The sequence below is a fragment of the Phocoena sinus genome, chromosome 14 (genome assembly GCF_008692025.1).
Source record: "Phocoena sinus isolate mPhoSin1 chromosome 14, mPhoSin1.pri, whole genome shotgun sequence".
In the NCBI taxonomy this organism is placed as follows: domain Eukaryota; kingdom Metazoa; phylum Chordata; class Mammalia; order Artiodactyla; family Phocoenidae; genus Phocoena; species Phocoena sinus.
Genome location: NC_045776.1, coordinates 76933281 through 76948947, shown reverse-complemented (window position 1 = coordinate 76948947; position 15667 = coordinate 76933281). Strand labels below are relative to the sequence as shown.

The window sequence follows — 15667 nt, the reverse complement described above, 5'->3', positions numbered from 1 at the left end:
ATAAACTTTCAGTTCCTGGCTAATAAATATATTTTTTATGTCAACTGTCAAACTCCCCATAAACAATAATCCAGCAACATACATACATGAACCCACAAAAGACTGCAATTGTCTGGGTATATGGAGAAGTAACAAAATTCCTGTTAAGAAAATTGACTTTACACGTTGTCAGTATAATGTGGCTTACGACTTTTTTCAGTTTAAATTAGGTCTTTTAAATTTATAATTCAAACCTTTGTTGGGTGCTTTGAGTGATTGAGGAAGCTGGGTAATAAAATAATTATTCTATATTCCTGTTTTTAATCAAAATTACATTTTTTGCTGTTTTTCTTTAAATAGGAAGCAGGTTTTCTGTTTTGGCCTAGCATTTTATGTAAAAGAGGATAAATTATTTTGTAGTAAAAGTAGGATAATGGAAAAAGAGAAGAGGATTAATACTACTGTTGAATTCTGTAGTCCTATGGTGACAGAAGTGGAAAGAAGGGAGGTCAGTAAGAATTACACATGAAGTGACCAAAGAAATTCTGTAATTTTTACATGTAAAGAATTAGATGTATAGAATGAGATTGCTTGATAAGGGCCTGTTCTATTTGTCATAGACTGTGTAGCTTAAATATAAGCCAAGGTACCCACCAGGTCTCAAGGATATGACACCGAGCCTGGTCTAAGAAACCTCTGCGTACGAAGTCTTCAATAGTGGTCATCTCCCCTCCCCAACCCCTACCCCCTCCCCTCCCCAACCCCTACCCCCTCCCCTCCCCCTCCCCTACCCCCTCCCCTCCCCTCCCCTACCCCCTCCCCTCCCCTCCCCTACCCCCTCCCCTCCCCTCCCCTACCCCCTCCCCTCCCCTCCCCTACCCCCTCCCCTCCCCAGTCCCTCCCCTCCCCTCCCCAGCCCCTCCCCCTCCCAGCCCCTCCCAGCCCCTCCCCTCCCCAGCCCCTCCCCCTCCCAGCCCCTCCCCGTCCCCTCCCCCTCAGGCAGATGTTATTTTTGCTACATTTGCTATTTTAACCTGTCAGTTAAAAAAATAATTATTCTGTCAGTATGGCTGGCGGCTCATATAGGAAAAATATGCTGTCTCTTAATCAAAGGTGATTACAGTTTTTTCCTGTCTATAAATGTGCTTGTTGTGTAACGAGAATGCATTAGTCTCAGCCTGATGTACGAAATGAAAGGCAGCAAGAAGCAGCACCATTGTTATCACTCCAGGCGTGTCTAATGAATCGTGTTTCCATGTTCTCTCGGTCATGCTGCAGAGTGCCCTCAGCCAGGGCTAAGCCTCCTGTAAAATGCTCTGTAAGATTATTGTAGCAAGAACCGAAATGCTGGATGAGTGGGGGTGGGGAGAGAATGCCAGCGAGACAGCTGCATTTCAAACAGTTACAGCTGCATGGATTACTCACTGTAAGAGCAGTGACAGACAACTGTTTGAGCTTTAGTGTGAAAGGCAATCTGGGGACTTGCTCTCTCAGAATTTTAGTAGCAGTCTGGTGTGTGAGTGTGTGTGTGTGTTGTGTTTCAAATCAGGTTGTGTCTGAAGAGTGGAAGGAAGTATTTTTAATTTTTACTGCTCAATTGTGCCAATCTTGAAATCAGTAGTTGAGTCATCTTGATTAAAGTCATTGTCTTAGAGGAAGTTTATAAAATGTTTGTTTTGCATTGTTGACGGATTTAAATATAAACGTTCTACCTGAATCACATATCTGGTTTTCCTCCTCTTTCAAAATTTAATTTTCTCCTGTGGTGATTCCTGTCCTAAGAATGCTGATCTTTCTTGTAATTTATGAACACACAGCATTTTTTTTTAAAAGCATGTGGCTGTTTAATAAATAATAGTAGCCTTATTTTAAAAAATCTATTTCAAATATGATGTATCTTTTTAAAGGAACATGTTCATTGAAGAAAATCTCTAACGTGCACAAAGAGGTGAAGAAGAAAATAATTATTCCAGCAACCAAAAATAACTGTTAATTTTGATGGCTGTCCCTCTAGGCCTTTATTTGTTTACATGTATTATTAACAAAATTAAGAGCATATTAATAGCTTGAAAGGGGAAAAAGTAATTATTACTTAAAAATCTTTGAAAGGAGTAGCAAATGAGGGCAAGTTTAGTTCTTAGAAGTCAGTAACAGCCATTGTGCAAGATTTCTTTTTCACTGTGTGACTATTAAAGTAACACTGCAGCCTGACTGTTTTCTGTAGCAGTTATCTTTTGAAGGTCTTGTTCAATTTATCTAGAAATTTAGTTTTATGGTCTCCGTCAATTTAAAGTTTAGTGGCTTTACGTGGAGTCCTGTGATCCATTGAAATGCTAACTTGGGTCATGTCTCAACTGCTACAGTGCTGTGTAGCAACCGTCATTAAAATTCTGGTTATCCTGCAACTGGCAGAGAACTCATGCTGTTAGAGATTCCTTAGTTAGACATAATACTGTTAAAATTTTGAATTACAACGGTGCTTCTGTCTGATGAATATTGTCAACGTTCGTAATCATTTAAAGTGGCAAATAGGTCAAAACAAATGGAGCATTTTGATATATATATCTTCTATCTTTAATTCTTATTTGATTGATGAATTGACATTGGGATAGTTAAAATCCATTTCAACATAGATTTGTTAACTGATACCAAATATTCTACACCCACAAGCAAATCAAGGAAATCAGAACTCTAAGTGGGTTGAATTTGAATTAAGTAATAAGTCAGTCCATTTAGTTATTAATGACTTCAAATATAGATTTTACAAGGCAGTCAATGGCAACATAACTGTGATCAATCAATAGTGTTGTTATGTAATTGGATTTTTTATGGGTATAATGCTGTATTTCAGAATTAACATAGCATTATGCTACTTTGTTACTCAGTTTTTTTGTGAGTCAGTTTTAAGAAGACACTGTAAATCAACTATAGCGCAATTAAAAAAAAGAAAAGAAAGCAGACACTTCAAAAATCTCTATATATTTATCTTTAAAATATTTCATTTGTTGCAACCCTTAAAATTAAATGGATAAATGATAAATTGATAAACATTATTGTAATATTTGCTTAGTACAATTCCTAGGTAGTAGATTTAATAGTTAAAAATAACAAAACTAGTGGGCTTTATATATTGCAGATAAAGGTTGAACATAAAGGCAGTGGGAAAATTATAAATCCTGGATTCAGAGCTGCATTATCTTTAGCATTTTGTCACTGAAATCTAACTGGCAAATAATCTCCTCGTTTCATATGCCTTGCTTTAATCTATTTGTGTTTCTGGAGTTTGGAGTACAATTTGATTTTCAGTAATTTTAATGGCTGAATAAGGAGTGCCATCCCTGAAAGTGTCCCTCCCCCCTCCAGTATTTGCAATGGCCAATGTGGTTACTGAACTCGATGTTCTGGATAATAGGTTTCATTAAGTTTTGATGCCTGAGGTAAAAAAGCAGTAGGTGGGAGCAAGAAGTGTTTTTGATGTCTAGACGTTCATTTCAGCTGTTGCTGCAATATGATACATTAAAAGGAAATATGTATCATAGCTCAGAGGAAATATGTATTCTTTGAAAGTAATTCTACTTTTAAACTGTGTAAGGCATGGTGACCTGAATTCTAAAAGCATGAGCTTGAATTTCTTGAAGGTTTCACAATCTTTATGCTCCTCCCTAGCCTATTCCATTCTCCCTCTTCCCATTTTTTTCCCCTTCAAGTAAAGTATGTCAGTTTCATTTCTCGAATTGGAAAAGATATCTTTCCAGGATCTCTGCTGGGAAACACAAAATCATTGAAGTATATGCTGCTTTGATATTTTGCCATATTGACTTTTTTTTCTGAACCTTTTATTTGATTTTTCTTTCAGAGGAGCTTATTAGTTCTGCAAGGAGCCATGTTTCGCAAAGTTGAAAGAAGTTGTATTACAATTTGTGATTATTTTGAAAAATTATTTGGGAACTAAGCAATAATTAGACTGCTATTTAAATTTTCCTTTCTAAAACACTGTCTCTCTGCTAAAAGAAAACATTTATATAATACTTTTGCAGCTTAAATATTTGATTATGAGAATTACTATATTAAAAAAGGTTAAATAAGAGCCATTTAAACAAATTCTGATTATAGCTTTTGCAATTTAAGTGAAGTAACTTTAGTGCCAAAATAGTTTTTCTTTTTAAGTAGGCAGCTGTGGTAGTACTTCGTTTTATTTTTCAGTTTCAGTCTGGCTATAATTGACCACATAACATCAAGAGAAAGTTTTAATTTAGGAATTTATTTTGGTTGAGTTTTGCCAGTCATTTATTGTACATTCATTTTACTTCTCTTGGTGCTTTTATTTCCTGAGACTATTAACAAAGTTTTAGAAACAATTTTCCATTATACCTAAGTATACACTATAGAGATAGTCTTCTTGCTAATTTATAATCTTAAGGAGTTGATAAACATTTAAGTTGAAACTTGAAAGATCAAAAGAATTAGAAAGGCTTTTTTCTTTTCTTTAAAAGATGAAGACAGTTATGCCCTGGGGAGATTGTAGGTTTCATAAGGATAGGGCCCTGCACCTGCTGGCCTTCTTGTAAAACTTCTTGTCAGTTGTTATTCTTCTCTGTCCACATTGGAAGGGAGATAGAGAATTAAGTAGTAAATGCGCCTCATGTCATTTATAGAAACTTAACGTAGAGCAACTATGCCCTGGCTCCCCTCCCCCTGCCCCCCTCAAAAGAGGATACTTTCTGAAAAATCTCAGTATGAAGCAAATGAAGTGTTGGTTTAAATTTTACCTTGGGAGGAGGATGTATCAGATAAATTAGTTAAAAAACCTGTTTCTGTGATTTCAGTTTTGTTTAACCTTTGAAAAGGTTACTTTGCAGCTATTTAGAAGACAATAATTTAAGGTGCAAATTGTGAATCCAAGGGGAAATTTAAGTGTTGAAGGTTGCCTTTCGTCAGTCCTAAGAATGAAAGGGGGGTGGGGTAGTTTAACAACACAAGCCTTATGGAGAAGTGGTGTAATGGAAAGAGCATGGGCGATAGGCAGAAAAGTTGGATTTGAATCCCATCTTTGCTACTAATCCTCTTTACTGAATATAAGGAGATTTTAGATTGAAGCTAATTCCAATGAAATTTGAAAAGTATGTGCACACATAATAACAAGTCAGTTCAAAACAGGTTTATGAATATCTGAAATGTCCTAGTCGGTGCAGTTATGAAAATAAATTGCTTCCCCTGAGGAGTTTAATTAATGGAATAATTTGTATATTTACTACTTACAAAAGTAGATATAAAATGCATTTGATCCCGTTAGCTGTTGAGTATAGATACATTTAAACTAGATTTTTGAATATATTATGTGACCTTGGGCAAGTTTAAGATTTTTAAGCCTTAGTTTTTTCATTTATAAAATAGAGATAAGAATAAACTATTGATCATTGTTCTTAGTTGTAAACTAAGAAAAGGAGGTGGTTAAAAGAATACTGAGTATTCGCTTTTAGGATCAGTGCTCCAGGTTGGTCTGATGAGAAACTGGTGCTATCAACACCAAGCACTGGATGCTACAGTACCTCTGCTACTTTAACCTCAGGAAACTTGATCTTGTAGCCTCTCTTTTTAGTGCTGACAGAAAGATCTCTCCATCCACTCCCTTTTGAGTCCCTAGATCCGTGGTCAAAGTATGGTGCCGGAGCATCTAGTAGTTAGGATATATCCTTGTCCACATTGTAGGTGAGTCAGCATTTTCAACTCCTGTTAAGGGTGACTGACCATCTTCATCCCCAGCCAGAACTCATGAAATAGGCAGTTTGCCTATGGGAAGAAGTCAGGTACTGAGTGGCAAAAGTGGGAAAAGTGAATGTTTTGTGTCCTTTACTCTGTCTCATAGCGTTGTGGTGGAAAGTAGCACTCCCCCTCCCCTCCATTTATATGTAGTGCTTGGTTCAAACTTGGTACATAAAGCCTTATAAAATGAGAAAGATTGTTTTCTGGGTAGAAAACTAACCTTGACTGTTTAAGTTATTTTACTTTCTTCTTATTATTTTATTTATTTTTTATTTTTTATTTTTTGCGGTACGCGGGCCTCTCACTGTTGTGGCCTCTCCCGTTGCTCCGGGCGCACAGGCTCAGGGGCCATGGCTCACGGGCCCAGCCGCTCCGCAGCGTGTGGGATCTTCCCGGACCAGGGCACAAACCCGTGTCCCCTGCATCGGCAGGCGGACCCTCAACTACTGCGCCACCAGGGAAGCCCTCTTCTTATTATTTTAAAATAAAAGACTTTAAACATTTGATAGCAGTTCTGCCAAGTATTTAAAGTAATTTTGCCTCACAGTGGTTTTCAAAGTCTATTTGATTTTTGAGAGCATTCCTAATTTCTGTCCTGGTGCTTGAAGTATAACACAGCCAAGAACTGTTGGACAGTGATTATCGGCCAAATATCTATTATTAGACTCCAAAAATGTCATTCTAGATTTAACTTATTTTGGAATTTTAGAGATTCATTGAAATATACATCACTCTTGTATTTCTGGAAATTTTTTATGTGAAATAGATAAGAAATAAAGTATGGTCTGACTTATATTCCTTTCCACAAGTTTATTTGCTATATACAGATAGTAAATTAAAAGGGTTAGCATGTTAATGCATTATCCTTAAATCCATAGCTTAAATAATAGTATTTATTAGAGTGGTTAATCTTGGATCACAGTTGTTGACTTCTAGTGAATTACTGACTGCTTTCAAATCTTTAATAAAATATGTAACTTATGAAATTTTAATGTTTATATGAAGTCCAAACACTGTATCCTTTTTAATTACCTCTACTGACTTATTTAAAATTTTACTGGTTAACTTATAGGATAATTCATAATTTTCTATTTTTTTCACCTTTAGTTTACTTTTCTTAAACAAGAGCTTAATGTAGTGGGATCTGTTTTACTTCATGTAATTACTTTCTTCCTTGTTTTCATTTACATTGTTTCCTAAACTTTTTAATACTATATGAGGGAGATATAAGAATTTAATTAATTATTTAATTATATTAATAAAGGTTCATTTTCAAATTAATTTTTAATATTTAAAACCAAAAATATTTTCCTGAATTACTTTGTTCTATTTGTATTATAGGAATTAACATAAAGTACATAATGTAAATAACAGTATATTGTGTTGTTGGGGAGGAACACTGTGATCAGGTCTGCGGTCTCTTTTTGCTTAAACTGTTTTTTTGTTTTTTGCTTTTAATAATTTATGAGTGAAGATTAACCAAATAGACACCAATCCTTTGGGTAAAAACAATTATGTTTAGAATACATATTTAGAATAGGAGTCCTTTTAATTCACACCCTGTTCTCATTTTTAGCACTAAAAATGTATTTCAAAAAATCAATGTAAGCATAATCTAGAACCTGCCCCCCCAACCCCCATCCACCCCTTGCCCCAATTTCTCATGTCCCTTTGTTATCAGCCCTCCTCCAACCACCCCCATCCCTGGAGACCATTGAGCAGTTTACATTACCTCATTTACCTTTGCAGGAAATTATGTGCATGAAATCATATAGCATGTGGTCTTTTGAGTATGGCTTTTTTCACTTAGCATAATGACATTCATTCATGGTTTGAGTGTATCAGTAGTTCCTTTTATTTCTGAATAGTATCCCGTTATATGGATTTTCCACTGTTTGTCCTTTCCCCAGTTGAGAGACAACTGTTTCCACTTTTTGTCAATTATGGGGGGTAAAAAAAAAACAAGTAAAAACATTTGCTGAAGTTTTTCATGTGAACCTAAGTTCTTATTCTACTTGAATATATACTTAGGAAGGATATCGCTGGGCTGTATGTAAAGTGTATGTTTAACTTTAGAAAAATTGCCAAAGTCAACTTTTCCACAGTGACTGTACTAATTTTGCATTTCTGTTAGCAGTATAGGACAATTCTAGTTACTCTGTATGCTCACTAGCACTTAGTATTTTCAGTTTTTCTTTTAAGCCATTATAATGGGTGTTATCTTACTGTGATTTTAATTTGCATTTCCTTAATGACTAGTGATGTTTTGAGCATATTTTCATGTTTTTATTTACCATTCATGTATCTTCTTTGGTGAAGTATCTGTTCAAATCTTTTGTCCATTCTCTAAAAAATTTTTTTTAAATTTGTTTAGGGATTTTTTTTCAAGAATAGCGTCTTCTGAATACAAGTCCTTGTCAGATATGTGATTTGTAACTGCTTTTCCCCCATCTGTGGCTTATCTTCTCCATAGCTTAATGTAACTTTTGCGTGCTTTTTAAGGAACTGAGTTCTTCATACTGATGAAGCTCTTTTTAACAGTTTTTATTTATGGATCATGCTTTTGGTGTCGTATCTTTGAAGTCTTTGGTTAACCTAAGCTTATAAAAGCTTTCTCCTATATTTTCACAGTTTTATAGTTTCAGGTTTTGCATTTTGTTTTATGATCCATTTTGAGGTTTTCTGTATGGTGTGAGAGGTAGGGTTTGAGGCTGATTTTTTTTACATTGGGATATTCATTAAATCCAGCACCATTTGTTGAAAAGACTGTTCTTTCTCCACTGTATTGCCGTTGCAAGCTGTGTTGAAAATCAGTTGACCATATATTTGTGGGTCTATATCTGGACTCTCTATTCTGTTCTATTGATCTGTATATCTGTCCTTTCTGTAGTGTACCATATCGTTTTGTTTATTCTAGCTTTATAGTAAATCTGGAAATCAGTTGGTATAAGTCTCCCAACTGTAAGATTTAGATCCAAGGATTTCATGGGTTTTGGTGCTATTATAAATGGTACTCAAATTTTAAAAAATTTCTAATTATTCATTACAGTTTATAGAACTATGATTGTTTTGTATCTGTTGACCTTAACTGACTCAAACTCAGTTTTAGTTCTAGTAGCTTTTTTTTTGTTGATTCTTTAGGACTTTCTAATAGTCATGTCATCTGCAAAAAAAAAAGATCATTTCATTTCTTCCATTCCAGTTAGTGTGCCTGGTACTTCTTTTTCTTGTACTGGCTGAGACCTCCACTGTAATGTGGAATAAGAGTGGTAAGAGCAGACATCCTTGCTTTGTCTTTGATATTAGGGGAAAATATTCAGGGTTTTAACTGTAAGTACGATGTTAGGTGTAGGTTTTTTGTAATTGCTCTTGTAAGATTATTTTTCAAGAAAAAATTTCTAAGACCTATTTTAAAAATTGTTAAAATCAGGATAAAATCATAGTGGTGTCTTAAGACAATGATGTAATTGGCATTGCCTGTGCATGCTCACATTTGTTTAGTATTCCACATTGCATGTCTAGACAGCTATAACCCTTCAGCATTTCAGTTAACAAATTATTTGAGGATCATTTGAGGAAGAAATAGAGCTCTGTTATTTGAGAACTTTCCTTTGACATCTTCTGTTAAGGTCAAAGTAGCGCCAACATTAAACAATAATATCATGAGGAAACAATCAGATGACAATGTGAGGTATTCTATAAAACAGCTAACCTGGTTTCTTCAGTAAATAAATGCCATGTTTGAAAAGAGGAGATGAGTTGTTGCAAATTATGGAGACTTAAGAGATATAAATTGAGAGGTACTTGATAGACCTTGTTTAGATTCTGATTTGATATATAATGAAGTACTTGGGAGTGGGATTTGCCTCAGAATATATGAAGAAAAACAAAAAGAAAGAAAGAAAAAAGGGTGGTTAAGCAGATGACACAATGTTGATAATTTGGTTTAGGAATTTATTTGAGGCCTGTTATTCTATATTAAAATATGTTTGAAGGTTTTAATTATAAAAGTTTTTTTTTTAATATGCAGAATGGGTGTCACCAACTTGGAAGAAAATCTTGGAAAGACAAATGGGACACTTTTTTCATAAACACTGCATCACCAGTACTCTTTATGGCACAAAAGACTAATATGTAGAAAAAACTGTTACTGGTGACTGATTTGAAGAGTAATTCAGAAGAGTTGGACTTTGAATGTTGATGAAGTTTTAGGAATTTTTAGTGTACGTTAGGAAATAAAAGCAAATTAATATGGGATGTTCCTTTTATTGAAATGTTAGCTTGCTTTCTCACTCAGGAAAGCTCTACCCCAAAGATAAATGTGTGAAAATAGAGATTCATGATGCCTTTAGAGGACTGTAGAAAATTTTTGGATGTCTTGTCTTGAACAGAGATAATGTATTGATAACAGGAATGTTTGTTTATTTGCTGTACTTCATTTCCATTTCTCTAGTTATAAATAATACAAAATGTCTCTGAAGAGGTTAATTTGGAAAAATTTGGTAGGTCATGATTAGCCACATAGTCAGGAAGATAAAGAGTTATCTGACATCCCAAGAAAAAAAATATTTATCCAGTTTTATCATTTAAAAAAAGTCCTGTAGAGAAAACCCTTAAATGTAAGTACACTTTTTTGAATTCTTTCTGATTGGAAAATAAGGAGAGATGCATTTTGAGATGTCAGTTGGTGTGGTAAATGCATTAAAAATGCGTTGTGGGTTTAACATGTGTTTCAATTCTCTGTCAGAATTTTCTCTGGTGAGTACTTTTGTCAAGACACCAAGTAAAAGGCAGAGGAAATTTTCTTCTGCAGATGTTGTTTGCATCCTTTCAATTTTTTGCTATGTTGAAATGAACTAATATAGTTTAGAAGAAAATTAGCTATCTTCTCTAGGGCATTTTATAATTTTTACATATGAAAAGAACATTAGGAATACATGAGGCATTGTTAGTCTGTTGGATTCTCTTGTGTTAGAGTTACTTGTGGCTCTAAGTAATGCTACAACATATTTCAAAGGCAAATATGATGCTTCCCCAAATGTTAAACATTAATGAAATCATGAGTTCAGGAAATAAATTTGATGTTATATTAAGATTTAATTTTCTGACATTCTCCCTAAAATCATGTCCTTAAAATCATATTCACCTACTGCTTTCAAAACATTTAGAGAAATTTGTGTAATGTCATTTTTGGATATTTTTTCCTGGTTTTCTCTCTTAATATACATATGGTAACCTTTGTATTAATTTGTGACATTTTGTTACTTTAAATAGAACTTTAACAAAATTAGTCTTTGTGACATTATTAGGTAGAAAGATTAATTTGAGAATTTTGGATGATTTCAAACTTTGAAGAGGCAGGTTGGTAAGACCTTTATGTGGAGGGGGATTGTAACATGCCTATATTTCAATAACTTTAAAATCAAAACACATTATTCCCTTCTGTACATAAGTATCTTATGACTTTGGGCAATTATTTAACTTCTTTTCTGTGTTTCAGTGTGATTTAATCTACTTAAATTAGCTCATTAACTTTGCTTTAGAAAAATATTTTTAAAGTTTCTTTTATTTTTATTTGGATGCCCTGCTTACTGGTTCATTTTTTTGTTTTGCTTTGTTTTGTTTTATTTTCAGTTGTGGAAGAAGGACTCTGGGAAAATGGCCTTTCCTACGAATGTCGGACGCTGCTCTTCAAAGCGATCCACAATCTGTTAGAAAGGTAAGAGAAGGAATATCATCACGGTGGTTTTGACACACCCAAGTATAATGCTAGATACTCAGAGGGTTTCCTGTAATTCTGAAAACACTTTCACATACAACTTTATAAAAATGTATATAAATCTCTTCTTTCTTTTTATATTGATACAATTTCAAACTTAGAGAATTTCTAGGAGTGGCACAAAGTACTCCATGTATCCTTTCACACAGCTTCACTAACAGTTTTTCTTTTGCCCAGTTTGCTTTATAATTTGTGTGATTCCTCACCCTCTCACCCACCCTGCTTTTGCACCCAATGTGAATCATGTGTGTGCATGTGTGTGCATTCAGATTTATTCCCTTAAACGCCTGAGAGTCATTTACACACTTGAGATTCTTTTTCTGTAACTCCGAAGTATTTAGGTGTACATTTCCTGAGGACAAGGACATCCTCTCCTATAAGCCCAGCACAATTATGAAAATTGGGAAATAAAACCTTGATAAAATGCCATTATCTAATCCGTAGTTCAACTCAGATGTTCCCATTTGTCCCAGTTACGTTCTTTTTAGCTTAACTTCCCTCCCCCAAGATTAGTCTGTAATCATGCATTATTATTTAGTTCTCATGTCATTTTAAATCTAGAAGAGTTCCTTAACCTTTCTTTTTCTTTCTCAACATTGACATTTTGGGTGAGTTAAGGCCATATGTTTTATATAATGTACCTCAATTTGAGATAGTTTCCTCATGATTAGATTTAGTTTATGCTTCTTCAATAGGAGTACCATAGAAATCATGTTGTGTCCTTCTCAGTGTATCGAAAGAGGAGGCCCATTTGTTGAGCCTCTCATTATTGACGATTATTAACATTGATCCCTCTTGTGAGTGGTGTTCTGCCAAGGTTCTCCACTGTAGATTAATAAGTAACTATGATCTTTGTTATTTCTGTCTTTGAAATTAATAAGTAATTTGTGGCCAGATCCAATGAGATTGTGTAATTATCCCATTTGTTATGAAATTCTGAGTCACTTGGTTAAGCTTCTATTGGTGGTCCTTGTCTACATCAGTTATTACTTGTATGACTGTAATGCCACCATTCCTTCTATTTGTTGGCATTCTTTTGTAAGGAAAAGATTTTCAGTTTCTGCCATGGATTGATTATGTATTTCTCTTTCTCCCTTAATCTTTCTATCTATATAAATTTGGAAAAGAGGGATTCCTGTTCTACTCAGTGAATTATAATTTATCAGTATCATTTAATTTGATGCCTAAGTACTTGCAGATTCGACCGGGGGGAAGCCCCTTCATGAGGGCTCCTGTGGTTTTTTGACCTGTCCTCATCATTGTTTGAACACCTCCTTCCTTGCTGGCATAACATGTCCCAGGCTCTGGATGGTGTTTTAAGCGGAGGCATAGATGAGAAAGAATGGATTATTTAAGAATGTCTATGGGAAAAACTTTGTACTTCCTTCCCTGAGTTTATATATAGTTCTTTTAGGTGATCAAAACTGGAAGGACATTCTAGTACCTTTAAGTTTCTTATCCAAGCTATTATCTAGGGTAATATCACTGCTTAGGATTCTTAAGTTACAGTTAATAAGTTGTCATAATTTAAGTCACTCAGAAAGCCCTTTCCCACCAAATTTATCTATTTTTCATTCTGAACTTTTGTTCCTGCTTCTGTGATTTGGAGTAGACCTAGAGGCTATCTGTTACTAAGGCAGTATATTTTAGAAGCATTGATTTTAAGAGTTGAGTACTCTTAAATGTTCCAGATATTTGGCAGTTCTTTCTCCCATTGCAAAACAAAACAAAACACACGTATACACAAAGTCCCTTCAGGAAAATGTGGAAAATTTACTATTTCCATAATTCTGTGCCAGAATAAAGCTCTTATATCTGTATAGTAATTAATGTACCTTTAAACACAGTCCTTTTAACATAATTTTTTAAATTAATTAATTTTATTTCTGGCTGCGTTGGGTCTTCATTTCTGCGTGCAGACTTTCTCTAGTTGCGGCGAGCAGGGGCTACTCGTTGTGATGCGCGGGCTTCTCATTGCGGTGGCTTCTCTTGTTGCGGAGCTCAGGCTCTAGGCGCATGGGCTTCAGCAGTTGTGGCTCGCGGGCTCAGTAGTTGTGGCTCGCGGGCTCTAGAGCGCAGGCTCAGTTGTTGTGGCACATGGGCTTGGTTGCTCTGCAGCATGTGGGATCTCCCTGGACCAGGGCTCGAACCCATGTCCCCTGCATTGGCAGGTGGATTCTCAACCACTGCGCCACCAGGGAAGCCCCAATAATTTTTTAATGTATATGGAACAAAGTACATATTTTTAAAAATTGTAGCTCACTGTGTTGTTTTTTATATCATAATTCTTTTCAGAAAAATATTAATGAATTTGTGATTGAATTGTATTCTTTTTAGTATTTTGTGTTTTAAATGGTAGCATGTTTCTTTGTTGGAAGAAAATTAGAAGAGCAGAAAAACTGGGAGAAAAGAGAAATGCAGAAAATTAATTCATTCTGTGCTCATGTATTCAGAATTTATGATAGAAACTGTAGTCTAGGTCAGATTGAATTATTATTTTATAAGAAAGTTAATTGTGTCATATGCAGTATGTCATGCAATAAAGCTTGAGATAGTTCAGAAGAACTTTGGGTTGGGCCTTGGTTTGATTTCAGGGTCTGTTATTTGGACAGTTGACCTAACCTCACAAAGTCTTAGTTAATGCCCTTTAAATTAAATGTAGGATACTATGCATCTTGAGCTTTTGTTAGATGTTGTATATGATGCCTGCCATGTAATACTTGACCTATTTTCAATAATTATTAATTCCTTTTCCCCATAAATTATTATTTTGCGTATTTTAATTTGAATTCTCCTATAGGAGTTTATTTTGAAACAAAACAGTGTTTCTTTTAGAAAATAATGAATAATTAAGCTGTTCGGCTGCCTTTCTACTATTAGAATGGATGAGTTGAGATTCTTTTGAAAATTTTTAATAGTTCTTTTGTCCTTTAAAATAATATTGTCTTTTCATCAAACTTTAAGTAACTGTTATATGAATGAAAATTACCCTACTCATGAGCCAGGGAAGCATTTTACATGATTGTTTTTAGCTCTCTTTATTCATTGTCAACAGAAACTGGGTTGGCTAATACATGCTTGCCCTTTTGTTCTTCTCATAGCTTAGAGCACTTGCTGTAACTTACTTATCTGTTTACAACCTAATTTACTATCTTACTCTCAGCAATTTTCTGTTATGTCTTTGCATTTCTATTTAGATAAGATTGACTTAGTTTCGCTAACAGAAGTATTGATATTACTATTTCCAAGGTTGGATACAACATTAAAAGTCAGTTAGTCTGTTGACCCAGCTAATTCTGGAATACCATTCTAAATATAATATCCTTTTTATGTGTTCCTCCATCCTTTCCTTGAATACTTCTGATTATGTGAGCCGAACTTTCCAAAGTTCTTCTCATCTTCTGAGAATACTCACTGTTAGAAAGTCTTTCTTATGCTGAGCAGAAGTCTGTCTCCCTGTAGTTTTCTTTTCTTTACCTTGATTCTGTTCTTTGGGGGTCATATATAATTCATCTAATCCTACTTCCATGGGGTGGCCTGTTTACTATCTTGGTCCCCTAAGTTATTTATTTTTCCTTGTTTGTGGTTCTTACTATATATTACTATATATCCTTATATATTCTTATTATATATCCTCACCGCTTTCCTCCAGCCTACCAGATATTCCTCTAGTTAGTTCAGTTCTCTTCATTTTGATTGCCACTGACCTACTTTAAAACTTCATGTGTTTCACGAAGTATTGCAGTGGCCTCTTTAATCAATCAGGTTAGACTCAGTTATGCTGCAGTAACAAAAGACCTTGAAAGCTCTTACTGTCTTTTGACAGTTGAGGTTCATTTCTTGCTCATGCTGCTGACCATTGTGAGTCATTTACTGCAGCACTGCTCTATGTCCTCTTACCTCCAGGCAGGAATTATGCTGTTGGGGCACCCCCTGTCAAAGATTCCCGATAAAGAGCAAAGAACAATGGCAAAATACATAATAGCGCATTCATTGAAGCCTCTGTTCAGAAGTGGTACATGCCATCTCTGCTCATATTTCATTGACCAGGACATTTACCACCAAGCTTAAAGTCAAGTGGATGAGAAGGTATTATCCGTCAGTGGGAGGTACCAAAGTCACATGGCCAAGCTTGATGTCAGTGGG

General features: G+C 35.0%; 1 protein-coding gene across 2 annotated transcripts in view; it reads left to right on the top strand.

Moving 5' to 3' along the window:
- MED13L (mediator complex subunit 13L) overlaps window positions 1–15667 on the top strand; it is a 307721-nt gene that overhangs the window by 162719 nt on the left and 129335 nt on the right. For both annotated transcript variants that reach the window (XM_032602718.1, XM_032602716.1), the window contains exon 3: window positions 11377–11461. In XM_032602718.1, coding sequence (XP_032458609.1) covers window positions 11377–11461 — 85 coding nt within the window. The remainder of the gene's footprint in view (window positions 1–11376; window positions 11462–15667) is intronic.